Here is an 18,516-nt window from a genome sequence, read left to right as displayed (position 1 = left end):
AACTTTTTAAAGATCGGGGCGAAAAACACAATTAAAAATAAATTTGGATTCAAAGTTCATAAAAAAGATTATGTTCACAAGAACTATAATGAACACAGCAAAATTTTGGCTAAACTTGGATACTCAAAAAGGATTCTATGTTCTTTCTAGCATATCATCCAACAAATCCCTTTAAAAATACAGTGGTTTTGGAACCCCTTCTTTGTTATCATAAATAAAAATCATGTCCTAAATCCATCTACGACAATATCTTTCCATCAATCGGAGCGTTCGATTAACTGTTTTTCAGGACACGTAGAGCCGCTCCGGGAGTGAACTTTCTTGCAAACAAGAAGCATGGCGTATACATCGAGTTAACACGACACCACTCGGTTCGGTGTTCGGATTCGAAGTCAATGTGGTTGATTTCCTAGGAGATGAAAATAATAAGGTAACAACCAAATCAGTTTAAGGTGTTCTTATGAATCAAGCTTTTTGCAGACTAATGCATCAACATTGCCAACACTGACCTTCATTTCTTTGATTATCAGAGGAGTTGCATCTGAATATTGGAAAGTAACTGGATGCCAAGATCTTTTGTCCCCTTTTGGGATGGAACTGTTCCACATGGTGTACGTCAACGTTCGTCGTTCGAGTTCGTTCTCGAGATCTCTTATCTTACAATAACACCACACGAATAGTTTTTACGAACGTCGGAAGATCGGTAGTTAATAAGAATAAATATTGTGTCACATCCCGAATGGAAGATCCTATCTTGGAAACAAAAAGGAAAAAAAAGAAAAAAATAGTTCACAGAAGCAACTTACTGAAAGTAAAGTCTGCACATAATGCTCATCTGGTATGCAGTTGGGATGATACTTCACCTTCTGAATATCAATATTTTCGACCATCAGTTTCGAAATAAGGCGAAAACCAGTAAATGTAATTGTAACAGCTCAAACACACCACCAGCAAATATTGTTTACTTTGGGCTTTCACTTTTGGACTTTCCCTCAAGATTTTAAAACACGTATGCTAGGGAGAGGTTTCCACACCCTTATAAGGAATGCTTTGTTCACCTCTCTAACCGATGTGAAATCTCACAATCCACCCCCCTGTGGATCCAACGTCCTTGCAGGCACACCGTCCGGTGTCTGGCTCTGATACCATTTATAACAGCTCAACCCCACCGCTAGCAGATAATGTCCTTTTTTTTCCCTCAATGTTTTAAAACGCATCTGCTACGGAGAGGTTTTCACACCCTTATAAGGAGTGTTTCGTTCCCCTCTCCAACCAATGTGAGATCTCACAGTAATCATCGACAAATCACGATTTAATCGAAACAATCGAAAAGACTTACAAGTGTTTGCCTTCCGGTGGTGTGTTCGGGCGGCGGCCATCGCTGCAACAGGGAAACGATGAATCTGATCACGGCATGATATTAACAAATATTGCTTGATTACTAAACTGAATTACTTGAGACTTCTAATCCACACCTTACAGAAGTTCGTAAACAGAGGAAAGATTATGGCATCATTCACTACAGCTTCAGCATGTCGCCTCACCAAAGCGATCCACTGAAAACAATACAACAATTGATCATACATTCTAGGAACTGCTTAAGATCAGTATCTTACTTTGACAGTAGACAAAGTAGCTAAACCTGGGAGCCCTTTCGCCATTTTTCCCGTGGTATAACAGGCGACATCTTGGGATTATATCGGCCTTCGCCAACGTTCAAAAAACTACACTACACAGAAGCCAAGCTACTTACAATCAACATATTTCAATACCAATACTAAAGTAGAAAAAGATTACTTTTCCCAAAGTGTAAAGTCAGTATACAAAACGGTATCGGATTTACGATATCAACGGTTTCATTACCGACATTTCGAATACATACCTGTCGACAAAGCTTTTTGTAGAAGACATCAGATAACGGTAAGTATGGCTGAAGTTATGCAGAGGTATGCAGCTGCAGTTACCATTAAAAAACTAAGATTCTTAGACTATTAATGAACAGTTTCGAACGTTCGAGCACCGAAACATGAAGATCGAAACAAACCTATCGGAAAGAAGGACGAATCTCTGATTTGCTGGATCAGCAAGAGCTGCACCAAACAACAGGCGTTCTGCTTCTATCATGGTAGAATCTCCCCATAGTACCTGAACATTTGATGGCCATAAGATTGAGCCAAGAACATTGAGAAAGAAGAAAAGAAAATCAAGGAGGAGTACCTGAATACTGTTGTTCAATTGTCTACCATAGAAGAAAGGAGACTTAGTGGTTGATTTGTCATAAACAAAGCCTGGTTGTGAGTGAATGTAAATGGAAAATTTGGCTTGGTCTCCATTCTGTGGATTTCATCAATCAAGAACAAAAATGTAAGAGATTTTATGAAAAGAAACAACATTCAAATGCAGGGCATACCTTGAAGAAGCTGGCCCAGATAAAATCAAGAGGAAGGTTGCTGCGAGTGAGGAACAGAAAGGCAATCTTAGGAGGTGGTTGAAAGCCATGGCTATCTTCTCCAAAGCCATTGTTTCTGAATTGGTAAGTGAAGTTGGAGGACTGAAGCTTGAACTCATCAGAATGGAATATCAGGATGGCCAATGTCAACAGCATGGCACACACAACCACCGCCACCTTTGAACCGGCGGCCGCCCCCGCGGTGGCGGTCGAACCTTTCTTCTTTGTCATAGTTGCTTGATCCTGTATCTGTGACTGAATCTTACCATAGCTAACATAGTTTTATAAGAGGGTCGTTTAAATTGAATGGAAGTTTTTGCTGCATTAATGGTTGAGTTACAAAACATTAATATCAAATTCAATTCATGCAATGTTACTATTTTGAAGTCCGTTTTGTTGTTGTTGTTAAACATTCAGAAAAATTAAAGTCGCAAAAGTAACTCCACCGTAGAATTCCATGCTTATGTCTCTTGAACTTCCTCAATATACAACTTCCAATGAAATCTTGCTTCGTATCTACATTGGTTAATTACGTATCAACTGTTCTTCATTTAGTTTCTAGAAGTCTTGTATGGTCGGTGTCGAGTATATGAACACTAAGAAACTTGTAAAAGGAGAAAAACCGATCAAGAATTAACATTTAATCCTTTGAGGTGTGTGTATATATATATATATGACAAGTCTAAACAAGAAATTCAATCTCGATGGATTGGGAGGCGATTTGTAATAGCGAGATCTGAACCAAAGAATATATCATTTCTGCATTCATTGGAGTCCCAATTATGGAAGAACAATCACCCAGTCCAATGCCTAAACAGCAACCATTTTTTTCTTTACACTTGTTCAAGTGGTTCCAATGAATGAAAAGCCATACTTGATCCCGATGTTCAAATTCCATAATCTAGTTTTGATTTCTTGTAAAATAAGCCACTAGACATCCCAGCACAGCACCTGCAACAACCTGTTATCGATACCAGAGAGTGAATATGAATTAACAAAATTCTTTCTATCTGGATGAAGTTGACTAGAACAATGCATCATTATGAAGATAATAAACAATATTAGTGCTTCAAAATGGGTCATTTTAGATAATAATAAAACAAGGCTAACAAGACATAATATCCATGTCCCAATCCACAGTTGGATGATATTAAGTTAATTAACGGTCAGCAGCAGCATTACAATACTTAGCTTGGAAAAACACAATGCAAATGATTATTGCATCTGATAGTATTCAAATAATTAGCATATAAGCCATAGCAAAAAGTGGCATTTTGTAGTTTGCCTTCGAAGTTCTACACTATTTTTTTTAATTTTTTTTTAATTTCAAAGAATTGTAGAGTAAGAGATTGAACCATCGACCATTGGGATATTAGTTGATACCATATCCATTGAATTAGGTTCAAATTGACAAACTTTGGTATAGTATTCCATCATAGCAAAAGAGTTCGGAGTTTTTTTGTTTTTTCTTTTCTTTTTTTACTCCAGAATATATGAAGGATACAAATTTGCAAGGCTAAGCTTTTAATATCATATGGTTCCATATCCCAACATACATATATGAAGCAAATGCACTGACCTGAAGTGGAGTGTGTCCAAGTGAATCTCGCAATGGTCTAATACTGGACAGAGGATGTTCAGGAGGAAACTCGCAAACTATTTGGTTCAGCAACTGCAATGATCATCAAATGATAAGACTTAATGGGAAAAGATGAACAGTTTTGTACAATGGACATAATAATCAGACTCAAGGTGACATAGATGGAAGTGGTAATGATAAATGAAAGATAAAAAAAATGGAACCTATACACTTTCTAAAGAGCTTACCTCGGCTTGAAGACCAGCATGAAGTCTGACTCCAGAAGCATCATACATTACCTTCAAGAAATTGAAAATACATGAAGGCCAATTACATGAAAACATTAAAAAGAGTTCGAAAAACCCGAAGCTTAAAGTCAATCGATCATATAGAAAAATAGTAACAACGAAAATCAAATTTTAATTAGAAACAAAAACATTCAAAAGGAGATATGGAGTAAAGTCCATTACTATCACTGGAATTGCAATTGTCAAACACATTCACTGAGATTTTTAGCTGATTTGGAACTGATAGAATGATATTGTTAATACTCATCTGGTCTGCAGAAGAAGCAGAAACAAAGAGACAGGACAAGACAACGCCAAGGAGGCAAAGTCTTTACAAGAACAGCCGAGTTATCATTACAGGATTGGAACACGACGGAAATGTAATGAAAATACAAGGTAGACGACGGGAAGAAGGCAGAGTCAATACAAAAGCAGCCAAGTTACCATTTCAGAATACAAAAGCAACAGACATGTGATCAAAACAACAAGATTTAACTAAACAAATTTGATCACAAAAACAAGATTTAACTAAAAAAATTTGATCATGAAGTACATATACCGAATACCATTGAAACCAAACAAAACAGATCATGTCATCAAATACAAATTTAGTCTAGCATAATCTTGTTCTAGTAAATTCCACCTTTGCTCGAGGTATCTGAATTTTTATAGATGTGTCTATCCATTCTCTAAACTTTTCAAACAAGTTTCTTACTTTCATTTTTGTGTCGAATAAGACCTTAACCTGATAGTAATTCATTTTTGGCATAAATTGTGATCCTAATATTTATCACCTTTATGCCTCGCAAATGTTTCGACTAATGAAGCAAACAATAGAAACTCATCAGATACAAATGAACCATTTTAAGACTTGCTAGAAAAGTTATAAAGTAGATGACCTTAATAGATACAACCATGAAAGCTTTAAGAACTTGTTAGAAACTATTTAAGGTACAATGAAACTAAATATTCAAGAACTATACTTATAAATTATAATTCATCCTAAACTGTAAATCAAAACAAGCATTACAGCTAATGGAACAGAAAGCCAAAATTTTCTAAATTCTTTCAGTAATCAGGGCATCAGAAGAGGAAAGTAAACGAAAGAACACAAGCATGTAAACAAGAAGAAAGAAGGAATCAAGCACATACAACACATGCAAAGACTACGGCGACGGCAAAAGCAGGTCCTCCGGATCCTTCCTGCAGGGCAATAGCAAGGGCCAAAGCAGTCACAGTTGCAGAGTGAGATGAAGGCATTCCGCCAGAACCAAACATCCGTTTAGATTCCCATTTTCTTTCCTTATACCTAAGAGTCCAAAAACCAGAACACAACAGATTAACCTCTGGCTCCCTCAGATCGTGGAGAAATGTACACAAAACTCGCAATACAAAAAATCAGCAAAGCAGAGAAAGTGTACCAGGTGGTAAAGATCTTGAGAAACTGGGCGATGGCGCCAGCGAGGAAGGCGGAGATAAGAGGGAGATTGGAAGTGAGCAAAGGATCCGGTGCCAATGGAAACAACGACGGTTTAACGGACGACGAGAACGCATCCCCAACCGTCATCACCTCGTCCATTAGCACAAATGCTCAACACTTACCTCTCTGTTCGCTCGCCGGAAGCTTCAACGACGGAGGGAGGATACGATTCCGATTGGGGAAGAAGGTTGGATTCGGAGATTTGTAATATTTTTCCGTCAGATTTTGGACTAATTTGTATAAATAAATGGATTCATCCGCTGCTGCTCTGGATGAGAGGATCTTCCCAACTACTATTTTGTCTTCTGAAAAAATTATTGTCACGCACATGAAAAAAAAAAAAAACATAAATGCTTGAAAAGCTTATGCTAATTTTTCAAACATTTTATTACACACAAAACATTTATTAATTAATAAAAAACGGTTAAATATGCGCGACTTTCGAAAAACACTATTATAGACTTTTTATAGTATTTTTCATATGTCGTGACCGTCCATGTTATTAAAAGTATAAGACATTTAATAGCATTTTTTACCGCTATAATAGATGTTATAATAAAGTATGAAGTTATAGTTTATAATAGTTGCTATTAGAGATTAGATTTGTGATATAACAATTTTCATCTCGGATTATATTATATTAATGAATGTAGTAAAAATGAATTACAAACCAAATAAGAAATGATTTTCGAGTGGAGGGGCACAAATTTTAGCTTTTGATGTTGTAACCGTCAAAGCTCACCACTAGTAGTTATTGTTTGTTTTGGCTTGTTACTTATCGTCAGCTTCATGGTTTTAAAACACATCTACTAGGGGGAGGTTTTCACACCCTTAAACAGTTAGTATATATCAAATATTGTTCATTTTGACCCGTTACGTATCATTGTCAACCTCACGGTTTTAAAACACATTTGTTAGGGAGAGGTTTCCACACCCTTATGCCACTACCAGATATTGTTCGCAAACCCATTACTTATCGACGTCAGTTTCACGATTTTAAAATGCATCTACTGTGGAGAGGTTTCCACACCTTTATAAGAAATGTTTTGTTCTCCTCTCCAACCGATGTGGGATCTCACAATCCACCTCCCTTAGGGGCCAGCGTCATCATTGGCACACCGCTCGATGTTTGGCTCTGATACCATTTCGAACTCAAGCCCACTACTAGTAGATATTGTTTGCTTTAACCTATTACATATCACCGTCAGTCTCACAGTTTATCCTTATAAAGAATGTTTCGTTGCTCTCTCCAACTGACGTGAAATCTTACCGATTAAGTTCTTGCACACGTTCACAACAAAACCAAAAGTAAAAATTTTGGTAGATAAGATCATATTTAAGACCACCAAGACAGTGCAAGAACAAAACAATTCCATAATAAATTTATCATTTTATTATTCCAAATTCACTATATAAGAACAAAACAGAACACAAAATCTGCACTATTTGTCAGTTTTAATAACTTTTCTAAGCGTCTATCCTAACTCATCATTTACAGTGTCCTCCCCCCTTTCTCATCAAGTGAATATACACACACCATTAAAAAACAATAGCAAGCTCACCACTTCTGAATGTTATGAAACTCCTCCATCAACTTCTGAACGTGAAGACGATAAGGGACCGCTGTGCTTGCTTGGCAATGGCGTATTCCTACGAGAATGGCGTTTTGTTGGCACCAGCACTGGCCCATGTCGCCCATCTTCAGAATCCGTTTCGATTTCTACGTCGTCTTCGTCGTGCTTGAAAACTGGATGAACGTATGCATTTTGAAGGAATCCTTTCAAGTTCAAGTTTGGCTCCCTTGTTCGCTCCAATGTATCTTTCATCATTGCTTCCTGAAAGTTCATTCAATAGGGTGAGGTGATGATAGAAGTCCCTATGCTATTATCTCATGAGCAAGCAATCTGAAACAACTAAAAACAGTGAGATAAGGTCTGTGTTAACCTGTAAGGGATATCGAACAAAAGCGGGTTCGTAACGGTCTTTACAGAACAAGTGAAACCATATAGTCAATATTGGCAATGTGATGAGCAAGGGAGTTGATTGAGCAGCTTCTTTTGTACTGAGTAGTCCCATTAATAATAGCTGTGAAACAACTAAGGCGACAATGATCCGCCCATGGACATCGGGCCAGAATGCTGCTGCGCTTTCATACTCTTGGTTGTACACATTTATGATCTACAAAGTTCGGAGAAAAAGCTTAAAAAATACGACAAAAGGGAGAAATGAGAACAGAAATTGTAAAGTTAAAAAGAAACAAACGCAAGGCTTGACCATCAATGGTACCATTGTCCAGTTTGAGTATAAGCTCTCATGCCATGGACATTGGGCCACAATGGTATGACATTCCCAAAAGGCCTCATATCAATGAAGATGTATTTCCTTACACTTATAAACCTATGATCCACCCCTTATAATTAGCTGACGTGAGACTCCTCTCCCCAACAATCCTCTCGAACAAAGTACACCATAGAGCCTCCCCTGAAGCCTATGAAACCCTCAAATAGTCTCTCCTTAATCGAGGCTCAACTCCTTCTCTGGAGCCATCGAACAAAGTACACCCTTCGACACTTGAGCCACTTTTAACTATACCTTCGAGACTCATAACTAATTTGTTCGACATTTGAGGATTCATTGACATGGCTAAGTTAAGGGCATGACTCTGATACCATGTTAGGAATCACGAACCTCCACAATAGTATGATATTGTCCACTTTGAGCATACGCTCTCATGGCTTTACTTTTGGTTTTCCCAAAAGGCCTCGTACCAATGGAGATGTATTTCCTTACTTATAATCCATGATCAAACCCCCTTAATTAACTGACGTGAGACTCCTCTCCAAACAATCCTCAACACATCAGTCATGAAAAGCTACAATGCAAGTGGACTAATTATAGGCATGGTGTTCAAATGAGCATAAAAATGGCAACTCGATATTCGTAGAGTATATATCAAAGAAGTTAATGGCACCAATGTTCTCAAAACAGAGGACCATATATATCCTTATTTCATGAAGTTTAAACCTCAATATTTGCAAACATAAAAGGAACATGGGGAGGCAAACTACACAGCTGAAGTTAGACGAAATAGTTTTACCTGATGACGGTAGACAACATATGCCAATGCGAAGAAGACTACAATGAACGGAAGGAGAAGAGGTGTGACGACAGCATAAACAAGGCCAAGTAAGAAATAGAGTTGAATTCGAGGCTCGCCTACGTTGAACTCCAGAGTTCCTGGATCCATGGCTTCTTCTCTATCCTTTTCAGTCTTCACCAAGAAGAAGTTCCTAAGGTGGTAAATGATCAAAGGCCTAAGCCTCAGAATCTCAGCAGCAATTCCAGCCCAACCATCCACCATTATGAAGGTAATAAAGAAAGTTGCCTTCATGGGGATGGAGACGCCAATCGTCTTCGGAATGCTGCAGAAAATGTCGAATTAGCTATGACGAAAGTTGTTATATATATATAATCTCAACCACACATGTACAAACACAACGCATTCTTCTCACTAAATTATTGGCAACCAACCATGAACGGTTCATGAACAGATTATAAGTTATGGCTTACTCGTTTGCAGACTGGTGTAGGAAGTTATTTAGTTGCTGGAATGCGGTTCCAGTGATTATACTGCCAAGAAACACATTAACAAACAGGAAAATGTAATATTTGTTGGCGGATCTTCTCTCCAAAGACGATCGACTAATAAATCCTTCGAATTTCGACATTAACATCAGTATTGAAGGAAGAAAGATGAGGAAAATCTTCAAAGCGATTCCGGGGAGAAAACCTTGGATAACTGACTTAATGAAATCCCTGCATTGTAATTAGCAGGCAGGCTACATCTTAGAAGATAAAATCAAGAACAGTATGCACCGGGCGACGTGTGAAGAGAAAGGATACTCACAATTCAATAATGGGTTTGAGGAAGGGAGCCGTTTTCTCAATACTCTCAAGGTTTGCTAGGGACTGAACCAATGCAATGGGTATCATGAAAAAGAAGGTAAGGAAAAAGAAGGCAACTCCAGCAATAAGCCTCCTGATTGCCAGTGACACGAAAGGGATCGCCAGGTTATCCCAGTACACATCACGGGGCTCGGGAGCCCATTCTGTCAACCAAATGGTTGGATTTCTTGACTGTTGAGTTTGTGCACAAACAGCAGCACCCCACCGAGATTTGAAAGAAACAAAAGCTGCTGGCATGATTGATTTAGGATGGTTCACTGTCTTATCAGCCTCCAGTGATATCTGAACAAAGTCATTTGGAGAATAATGTAAGTTATATCTCAATGATATCACGGAATACCGTGATCGAGGGAGAATGGGTGAAAGGTTACTGTTATAACTCACTTCTTTTGATAGGATTTCGATTTTTGACGAATAATAATTTATGGCGTCGACCTCGTCTCCCCAAAGACCTAGAAAACCAGTCTGCTCACATGACGTTAGTAATAGAAAACATGTCAAGTGCAACATCAAAGAATTACCAATTCGCCAGTTCAAGAACTGTACCTTCATAGTGGCCCTCTTAGACTGGTTTCGAGAATATTTTAGTTGGTAGAAATCTAGCCAATTCTGCATTTTTTTCTTCTCCTCAACCAACTTAGAGAGTTTGTTTGCATCATAAACAATCTGCATAAGCGTAAGAATAACTTCAGAAAGTGTCAGGAGAACATAAATCACAAATCCTAATCAATTCCTCAACTGAAGATGTTCGTGCATGTAATAGCTCAAACCCACCGCTAGCCGATATTGTCCTCTTTGGATTTTCCTTTTCGGGTTTTCCTTCGAGGTTTTTAAAACACGTTTGCTAGGGAGAGGTTTCTGCACCCTTATAAAGAATGCTTCGTTCTCCTCCCCAACCGATGTGGGTCAGGGCGTAGCGTCCTCACTAGCACTCGTTCCCTTTTCCAATCGATGTGAAACCCCCCAATCAACCCCCTTCGGGGCCCAGTGTCCTTGCTGGCACACCACCTCGTGTCCACCCCCTTCGGGCCTCAGCCTCCTCGCTGGCATATCGCCCGGTGTCTGGCTCTGATACCATTTGTAACAGCCCAAACCCACCGCTAGCCGATATTATCCTTTTTCGACTTTTCCTTTTGGGCAATGTTTTTAAAATGTGGGATCTCACGGTACAATTTGTGGAATGGAAAAATCCAATAATACTGACCTGATGAGTTAAATAATGTTCAGGATGATTGACCAGGAAAAAATGTTCAACAAGCTCGCTAACGGATTCATCCGGGTCTGGTGGTACATTTCTAACAATCACCTGCATCATGTAATTGATGTCAAAAACCAAGGAACCATTCTCATTCTCCAATTCCCACAAAGGTTGGAATATCCTAGTACTTTAAAGAACTCCTTGTACCATTTTTGACAAAATATAACCAGTGACTCAGTGCCAATCTTACTGTGAACTGATCAGGACGCCGGTTTTCAGATGCAAGAAAATGCAGCCTCATTGTGGCAACAGTCTCATACTCCTTTTTCAACACATAGCAAGTCCAAAAGGTAAAAACATAAGCCATTACCAAATGGGTCCAGAATCTGCAGTAAGTGATTTTGGAAGAAGTTAAACATCTTTTATGATATAACATGGCGATGAAATCTTGAAGCTTACGGCTCAGTCATCAATGCTCATCATCTAATTGTCTCTCTTACCCAGAAAATCATAGCTTAGTGTAGAAATTATTCTTTTCCTAGCTCAAATTTTGACTTCCATTTCGAAAGTTCTTGTGGGTTATGAGTTTAAATAGTAAACAAGAGGTCATTTCTGATGAGGTCCCCGTTGACTAATTTAGGTAATGATCATGGGTTTACAGGTAAGGAATATATCTCCATTGGTATGAGGGCTTTTGGGGAAGCCCGAAGCAAAGCCACGAGAGCTTATGCTCAAAGTGGACAATATCATACCATTGTGGAGGGTCATGATTTCTAACATGGTATCAGAGTTATGCCCTTAACTTAGCCATGTAAATAGAATCCTCAAATGTCGAACAAAGAAGTTGTGAGCCTCGAACGTGGAGTAAAAAAGTGACTCAAGTGTTGAATAAATGGTGTACTTTGTTTGAGGGCTCCAAAGAAAAAAGTCGAGCCTCAATTAAGGGGAGGCTGTTCGAGGGCTCTATAGGCCTCAGGAGAAGCTCAATGGAGTACTTTGTTCGAGGGGAGGATTGTTGAAAATTGTTGGGAGGGAGTCCCACATTGACTAATTTAGGGAATGATCATGAATTTATAAATAAGAAATACATCTCCATTGGTATGAGGCCTTTTGGGGACGCCCAAAGCAAAGTCACGAGAGCTTATGCTCAAAGTGGACAACATCATACCATTACGAAGGGTCACGATTTCTAACCATTTCTACTGTATGATATCATACGAGGAAGGAAAATCATGCATGTCCAAGTGAGTGTTTCATAGAAAAATTCTGCATCATACCTACGTGATCCAATAGGAATGTTAGAAATGGAAAGCTTGTCTATATTGCTGTAGTTCAAAGAAGAACGCTCCAAAGTTCCATTTGTCCAATTAACAGGCACCATGATTGTGAAGGCCAGACATGCAATGGGCACAAAAATTTTGAGCCTACAAACAAGATAGCAAGCAAAAAATAAGCTTGATATACACAATTGATGAATTCTAGGACAGCATATGGTAAACTACAAATGCTAAGAAAGAAAAAAACATAAATACCCTAACAAGTAAATCCTCAGATAAACAGCAGAATCAAGCCCGGCGTGATCGATTAACTCGGGTTCTGGCATTTGCAAAGCTGCAACCATCCAGTTCAGAAACTTCAAGTATGATCTAAAATCCAAATTGATAATTCGGCCTACAATTGCACCACTGGACAATGGACTTCCTCTTAAGCCTTTGATATACCTGTTGAACACTGTCATAAGCCCTATTCTCTAGGACCAAGACCTATTCTCAAGGTCTTTTTTTGGCTTGTTAGTTTATCTTTAGGTTTAACAGAAGGCTATATAATGCCATTCTTTCTGCTGTTGAAATCATCAAGTTTTGAGTGTCATATTGTATGTCTTGAATAACTTTGGTGTTGTGAGTACATTTGTTCCGCTTTCGGCGCACAACAAGTGGTATCAGAGCATTGTTGTGGTATTTGGGGGTATTGTGAAAGTTTGGGCCTCATCGACCATTAGACGTGCTCACAATCGTGTTTATTCTCTTGAAAATCAGTTTTCAAGAATTGTGTTTTTGAGTTACATCCAGATTAATTATTGCAAATGGCCGAACCATCACGACGTGGATCGAGAGTGTGGAGTTCCAATCTCGAAGTAGAAAAATTTGATGGAACCAATAATTTTGGTGTTTGGCGAGGCGAAGTTAGCGATTTGCTGGTCATGCAAGACCTCGATGTTTCTCTCCAAGAGGAGATGCCTGAAGACATGACAGAAGCAGAATGGACAAAATTAAATCGGCAAGCCTGTGGAATTATTCGATCCTGTCTTGGCAAGGATCAGAAATATCCATTTATGAAGGTTACCATGGCGAAAGAATTATGGGACAAGCTTGAAGCGAAATATATGAAGAAGAGTGTGGAAAATAAACTCTATTTGAAGAAGAAACTCTTCCGTTTTGACTACAAGGAAGGTATCTCAATGGCTGAGCATTTGGATGATTTTAACAAAATCATCACTGATTTGCTCAATCTTGATGTTAAGATTGATGACGAGGACAAGGCGTTGTTGTTATTAAACTCTTTGCCGGAATCCTACGAGTTTTTAGTAACAACCCTACTACATGGAATCACTAATATTGATTTTGAAGATGTTTCAAATGCCTTAATAAACAATGAGATGCGAAAGAAGGAAAAGGAGACGTATCAAAACTCTAGCTCAAATGTTCTCACTGCTCATGGAAGAACTTCTACCTGGAAAAGGAACGAATGTGGAGAGTCTCGATTAAAGTCGAGAGGTAGATCTGATAATTGGAGAAAACTTGATAAAAATGAGTGTGCATATTGTCGACAGAAAGGCCATTGGAAAAAAGATTGTTCGATCTTAAAAGAGAAGGGGTCGAAGTCCAATGTGGTTAAAGATGACGACACTGATACAGATGATGCCTTGACAATCTCCTTATCAGCCAGCCAAACCATGGAATGGATTCTTGATTCTGGGTGCTCCTATCATATGTGTCCCAACAAAGAGATGTTTTTGGACTTCAAAAAGTTCAATGGTGGAGTTGTCTATATGGGCAATGATAGTACTTGCAAGATAATGGGAATCGGCTCAGTACAAATCAAGATGTTTGATGGGGTTATACGAAAACTCAAAGATGTGAGGTATGTTCCTGACTTGAAGAAAAACTTGATTTCACTTGGCGTTTTGGATGCGAGTGGTTATCGCATCATTTTGGAAGGAGGGAATTTGAAAGTAGCTCGTGGAGCTTTGGTGGCAATTACAGGAACTAGAAGAGGTAGCATATACTACCTCAACGGAACCACAATAATTGGGCATGCTGCTATGGCAAGTTCGAAAGAACAAGACATATCGAAATTATGGCACATGCGACTCGGGCATGCTGGTGAGAAGGCGCTTCAGACATTGGTGAACCAAGGAGTCCTTAAGGGTGCCACAACTGGAAAAATTGATTTCTGTGAACATTGTATATTTGGTAAACAAAAAAATGTGAAGTTTGGTACAGCTATACACCAAACAAAGGGTATTTTGGATTATGTTCACACCGATGTATGGGGTCCCACAAAGAATGTCTCATTGGGAGGAAAGAGGTGGTTTGTCACCTTTATTGATGACTACTCGAAGAGAGTTTGGATGTATCCCATGAGGCACAAAAACGAGGTTCTCCAAATCTTCCTAGAGTGGAAGAAAATGGTAGAGAATCAGACGGATAGGAAAATCAAAAAGCTGAGATCAGACAACGGGGGAGAATATACTTATGATCCATTCCTTAAAGTATGCCGAGATGAAGGGATCGTTCGACACTTCACTGTTCCTGGTAAGCCACAACAAAATGGAGTTGCTGAGAGAATGAACCAGACATTAATAGAGAAGGTTCGATGCATATTGTCTCAAGCAGGATTGAGTAAGGCATTTTGGGCTGAGGCTCTCAGTTATGCAGTTCACTTGGTGAATCGTTTACCTGTTTCTGGAAACGGTGGGAGAACTCCGCTTGAGGTATGGTCAGGTAGTCCTGTTAGTGATTATGATAAATTGCATGTGTTTGGGTGTCCTGCTTATTATCATGTGACAAACTCAAAACTGGATCCTAGAGCAAAAAAAGCCAAGTTTATGGGCTTTAGCAAAGGTGTGAAGGGCTATAGGTTATGGTGTCCAGAAACAAGTAAAATTGTTAATAGTCGAGATGTGACATTCGATGAGTCTGGAATGTTTTTGCAGAAAATTGAAAATAATGACGAGGCATTGAAGCAGGTGGAGAAGGTGGTGTTCTCTCCTGATGTGGTTGCTCCTACCGAAGAACCTATTGATCAGGTAAATAATAACTTTGATGTCTTAGAACAAAAAGAGCAAAGTCTTGAGGAGCAAAGCCTTGTGAATGAAAGAGTGGAGGAACCTGAGTCAATCGCCAAGAATAGACCACGAAGGGTAATTCGAAAACCTGCAAGGTTTGATGATACGATAGCATATGCTTTCTCTTTGATTGATGGAGTTCCTAACAGCTACAAAGATGCTATTCAGAGCCCGGATAGCTTACACTGGCAAGAGGCTGTGAATCAGGAGATAGCATCATTGGAGATAAATCAAACTTGGGATTTGGTACCACTTCCAAAAGGTAAGAAGGAAATTGGTTGTAAATGGGTTTTTGCAAAAAAGGAAGACTCTTCTGGTATACGTTATAAGGCTCGACTTGTGGCTAAAGGTTACGCACAAAAGGAAGGTATTGATTACAATGAAATTTTCTCACCTGTGGTAAAACATTCTTCCATTCGAATTTTGTTGGCTTTGGTTGCTCAATTTAATCTTGAGCTTGCACAACTTGATGTAAAAACTGCTTTTTTGCATGGAGATTTGGAAGAAGAAATATATATGGCGCAACCAGTTGGTTTCCAAGTAGTTGGACAACAACATTTAGTATGCAGATTGAAGAAATCTTTGTATGGGCTGAAGCAATCCCCTCGCCAATGGTATAAAAGGTTTGATCATTTCATGGCAGAGCATATGTATACTCATAGTCAATTTGACCATTGTGTGTATTATCGGTGTCTCGATGATGGATCGTTTATCTATTTGCTCTTATATGTTGATGATATGTTAATTGCTTCAAAGAGACAGATGGAGATTGATAAGCTCAAAGATGAGCTTTCTAAAACATTTGAAATGAAAGACTTAGGCAATGCAAAGAAAATACTTGGAATGGAGATAGAGCGAGATCGGAAAAAAGGTACAGTCTGGTTGACTCAGTCTCAATATCTACGCAAGGTATTGTCAAGATTTAGTTTGAATAATTCAACCAAACCCGTTAGTACTCCACTTGCTCCTCATTTCAAGCTTAGTGCTTCCATGTGTCCAAGTTCTGATGATGACAAAAGGTATATGGAGAACATTCCTTATACAAATGCTGTTGGTGCGTTGATGTATGCTATGGTGTGTACTCGACCTGATCTTTCACACGCAGTAAGCATGGTGAGTCGTTATATGCATAATCCTGGTAAAGAGCATTGGCAGGCTGTAAAATGGATTCTTAGGTACATTCTTGGCACTATTGATGTTGGTATTAAGTTTCAAAAACAAGAAATGTTTAAGCTTGACAATCGTGTAGCTGGTTATGTGGATTCTGATTATGCTGGTGATTTGGATAAGCGACGATCTACTACGGGTTATTTATTTACTATGGCTGGTGGACCTGTTTGTTGGCGTTCAACATTGCAGTCTACTGTTGCATTGTCTACCACTGAAGCAGAGTATATGGCAGTAACAGAAGCTTTTAAAGAAGCTATTTTGATGCATGGTTTGATCAATGACTTGGGTATTTTGCAGGAACATATAGATGTATTTTGTGATAGCCAGAGCGCTATTTGCTTGTCAAAAAATCAAGTCCATCATGCTCGTACAAAACACATTGATGTCCGTTTTCACTTTATTCGAGAAATTATTAGCAAAGGGGATATTCGGTTATTAAAAATTGGAACAGCTGATAACCCTGCTGATATGTTGACAAAGGTTATCACTCGTGAAAAGTTCTGGCATTGTTTAGATTTCATCAACGTCGGAAGGGAGTAGTGTGTTGACATGGTAGCAACCAAATTAGCTATAACTTGGAGATCTTATGACAAGGTGGAGATTGTTGAACACTGTCATAAGCCCTATTCTCTAGGACCAAGACCTATTCTCAAGGTCTTTTTTTGGCTTGTTAGTTTATCTTTAGGTTTAACAGAAGGCTATATAATGCCATTCTTTCTGCTGTTGAAATCATCAAGTTTTGAGTGTCATATTGTATGTCTTGAATAACTTTGGTGTTGTGAGTACATTTGTTCCGCTTTCGGCGCACAACAATACCATTTGGGAAAATAGACCCTGTCGTTAACTGGCTGTATTCTAAGTAAAGCAAATACTAGAAAGAACGCAAAGGCACTAAGAATGTTAATGGCTGCCCCGACTCCTATGTCAACGATGGTTGCCATTTAACTAACCCCTTCAATTAAATAGCTACCGATCTGCACAAAAACATAGGATTCAGTACGTTTTGGAATGATCAAGAGAAAATTCTACAAAAAGTTTACAACAATCGTCTCACTAGCAACAAATCCTCTAAAACCCAATTTACAAATCCAAAGAACTAACACTCTGGGCAATTTTTTTACACGATTTCAACTCAGGATCTTCCCCAACAAAGCACAGATACTCACTGTTTCAGTTCAGCTGAGCTAACTAGTACTCAAAATGTTGAAGTAGAGACCAAAAGGCAGATTGCATCCAAGAACATCAAGAACATCAAGATCAAAAGAGCACCCAGTAATCCAAACAAAGTTATGGTTCTGAAAAATGGATAACACAGATTAAAGGGGAGAATCAGAAGAAGAAATCAGCAGCAGACTGTCTTAATCATGTGAGGTATGAATACATGATGCTCACATCTCATGCACCCACCTGTACTTGACAGAACAATAAACTAAACGAAAAGGCCGAAATGATCGGTGATTGATTGAAAAGGGGAGTTCAAAGAATTGAAAACAGTGACAGGAAAATGGGGACTGAGACCCTTTCAATAAATAAAATTATCTGTTCTTCAGTTGTGTGTGGGAAATCAAAACTCTGGGAGTTTCATAGGATGATGGGGAGACCAAACCTCATAAACATTGCATTTAATTGAAGGAGAGGGAGACAGACGGCCAGGCCCTCCCGCAGGCACCACTCTGTCTAACGGCTCCTTTGAAATCGACCCCTCGGCTGGTCTCTGACCTCTTATTCACCGTTCGATCTCTAATAAACGGCTGTGATTCATCTCATACCCGCGTTAAATTATCACTTTCCCCAAATTGCAATTTAGTCCCTGCATAATTAAAAATTCCCTACATAGTCCATGATTGAATTCAATCTCTAACATGCGCAACATAATTTAGAAATTAATTAAGTTATTATTATCGAATCTTTAAATTTTATATTAAATTACAATATTTATTTCTAAACTTTATTACAAATCATTGACAAATTTTTTAAAAATTAAAATTAATTAAACTATTAACATAAATTTTAATTTAATTTCTAACAAAATACTAAAT

The 18,516-nt window shown here is 38.6% G+C and overlaps 3 protein-coding genes across 6 annotated transcripts; all 3 read right to left on the bottom strand.

The window, feature by feature from the left end:
* Window positions 1-154: 154 nt before the first annotated feature.
* LOC111777042 (glycosyltransferase BC10) lies at window positions 155-2,929 on the bottom strand. 2 transcript variants are annotated; one of them, XM_023656484.2, is made up of 10 exons: window positions 2,411-2,929; window positions 2,218-2,334; window positions 2,045-2,145; window positions 1,883-1,954; window positions 1,643-1,724; window positions 1,476-1,556; window positions 1,340-1,381; window positions 807-866; window positions 510-656; window positions 155-409 (listed from the first exon to the last, which is right to left on the bottom strand). In XM_023656484.2, the coding sequence occupies exons 1-10, from the start codon at window positions 2,678-2,680 to the stop codon at window positions 275-277; spliced, it is 1,107 nt and encodes a 368-aa protein (XP_023512252.2). In that variant the 5' UTR covers window positions 2,681-2,929; the 3' UTR covers window positions 155-274. The 2 variants fall into 2 exon arrangements, with proteins under 2 accessions (XP_023512252.2, XP_086974523.1); XM_087118397.1 differs by having other exon boundaries at window positions 807-863.
* A 257-nt stretch (window positions 2,930-3,186) lies between these two features.
* On the bottom strand, window positions 3,187-6,113 carry LOC111776753 (uncharacterized). The gene is made up of 5 exons (XM_023656093.2): window positions 5,737-6,113; window positions 5,468-5,624; window positions 4,277-4,327; window positions 4,029-4,121; window positions 3,187-3,410 (listed from the first exon to the last, which is right to left on the bottom strand). The coding sequence occupies exons 1-5, from the start codon at window positions 5,892-5,894 to the stop codon at window positions 3,351-3,353; spliced, it is 519 nt and encodes a 172-aa protein (XP_023511861.1). The 5' UTR covers window positions 5,895-6,113; the 3' UTR covers window positions 3,187-3,350.
* A 1,052-nt stretch (window positions 6,114-7,165) lies between these two features.
* Window positions 7,166-18,143, bottom strand: LOC111776929 (hyperosmolality-gated Ca2+ permeable channel 1.5). Of its 3 annotated transcripts, none has more exons than XM_087118394.1 (14): window positions 17,885-18,143; window positions 17,644-17,772; window positions 17,294-17,451; window positions 12,492-12,680; window positions 12,237-12,383; window positions 11,210-11,345; window positions 10,966-11,067; window positions 10,308-10,427; window positions 10,146-10,226; window positions 9,703-10,043; window positions 9,366-9,611; window positions 8,893-9,217; window positions 7,740-7,973; window positions 7,166-7,630 (listed from the first exon to the last, which is right to left on the bottom strand). In XM_087118394.1, exons 3-14 carry the CDS (start codon window positions 17,416-17,418, stop codon window positions 7,370-7,372), a joined length of 2,307 nt encoding a protein of 768 aa, XP_086974520.1. In that variant the 5' UTR covers window positions 17,419-17,451; window positions 17,644-17,772; window positions 17,885-18,143; the 3' UTR covers window positions 7,166-7,369. The 3 variants fall into 3 exon arrangements, with proteins under 3 accessions (XP_086974520.1, XP_086974521.1, XP_086974522.1); XM_087118395.1 differs by having other exon boundaries at window positions 18,084-18,102; XM_087118396.1 differs by lacking the exon at window positions 17,644-17,772.
* Window positions 18,144-18,516: the final 373 nt, after the last annotated feature.

Source organism: Cucurbita pepo, chromosome 16 (assembly GCF_057944985.1).
Source record: "Cucurbita pepo subsp. pepo isolate OVF chromosome 16, ASM5794498v1, whole genome shotgun sequence".
NCBI lineage: Eukaryota > Viridiplantae > Streptophyta > Magnoliopsida > Cucurbitales > Cucurbitaceae > Cucurbita > Cucurbita pepo.
The sequence above is the reverse complement of the archived record's forward strand: the minus strand, read 5'-3'. Positions and strand labels throughout refer to the sequence as shown.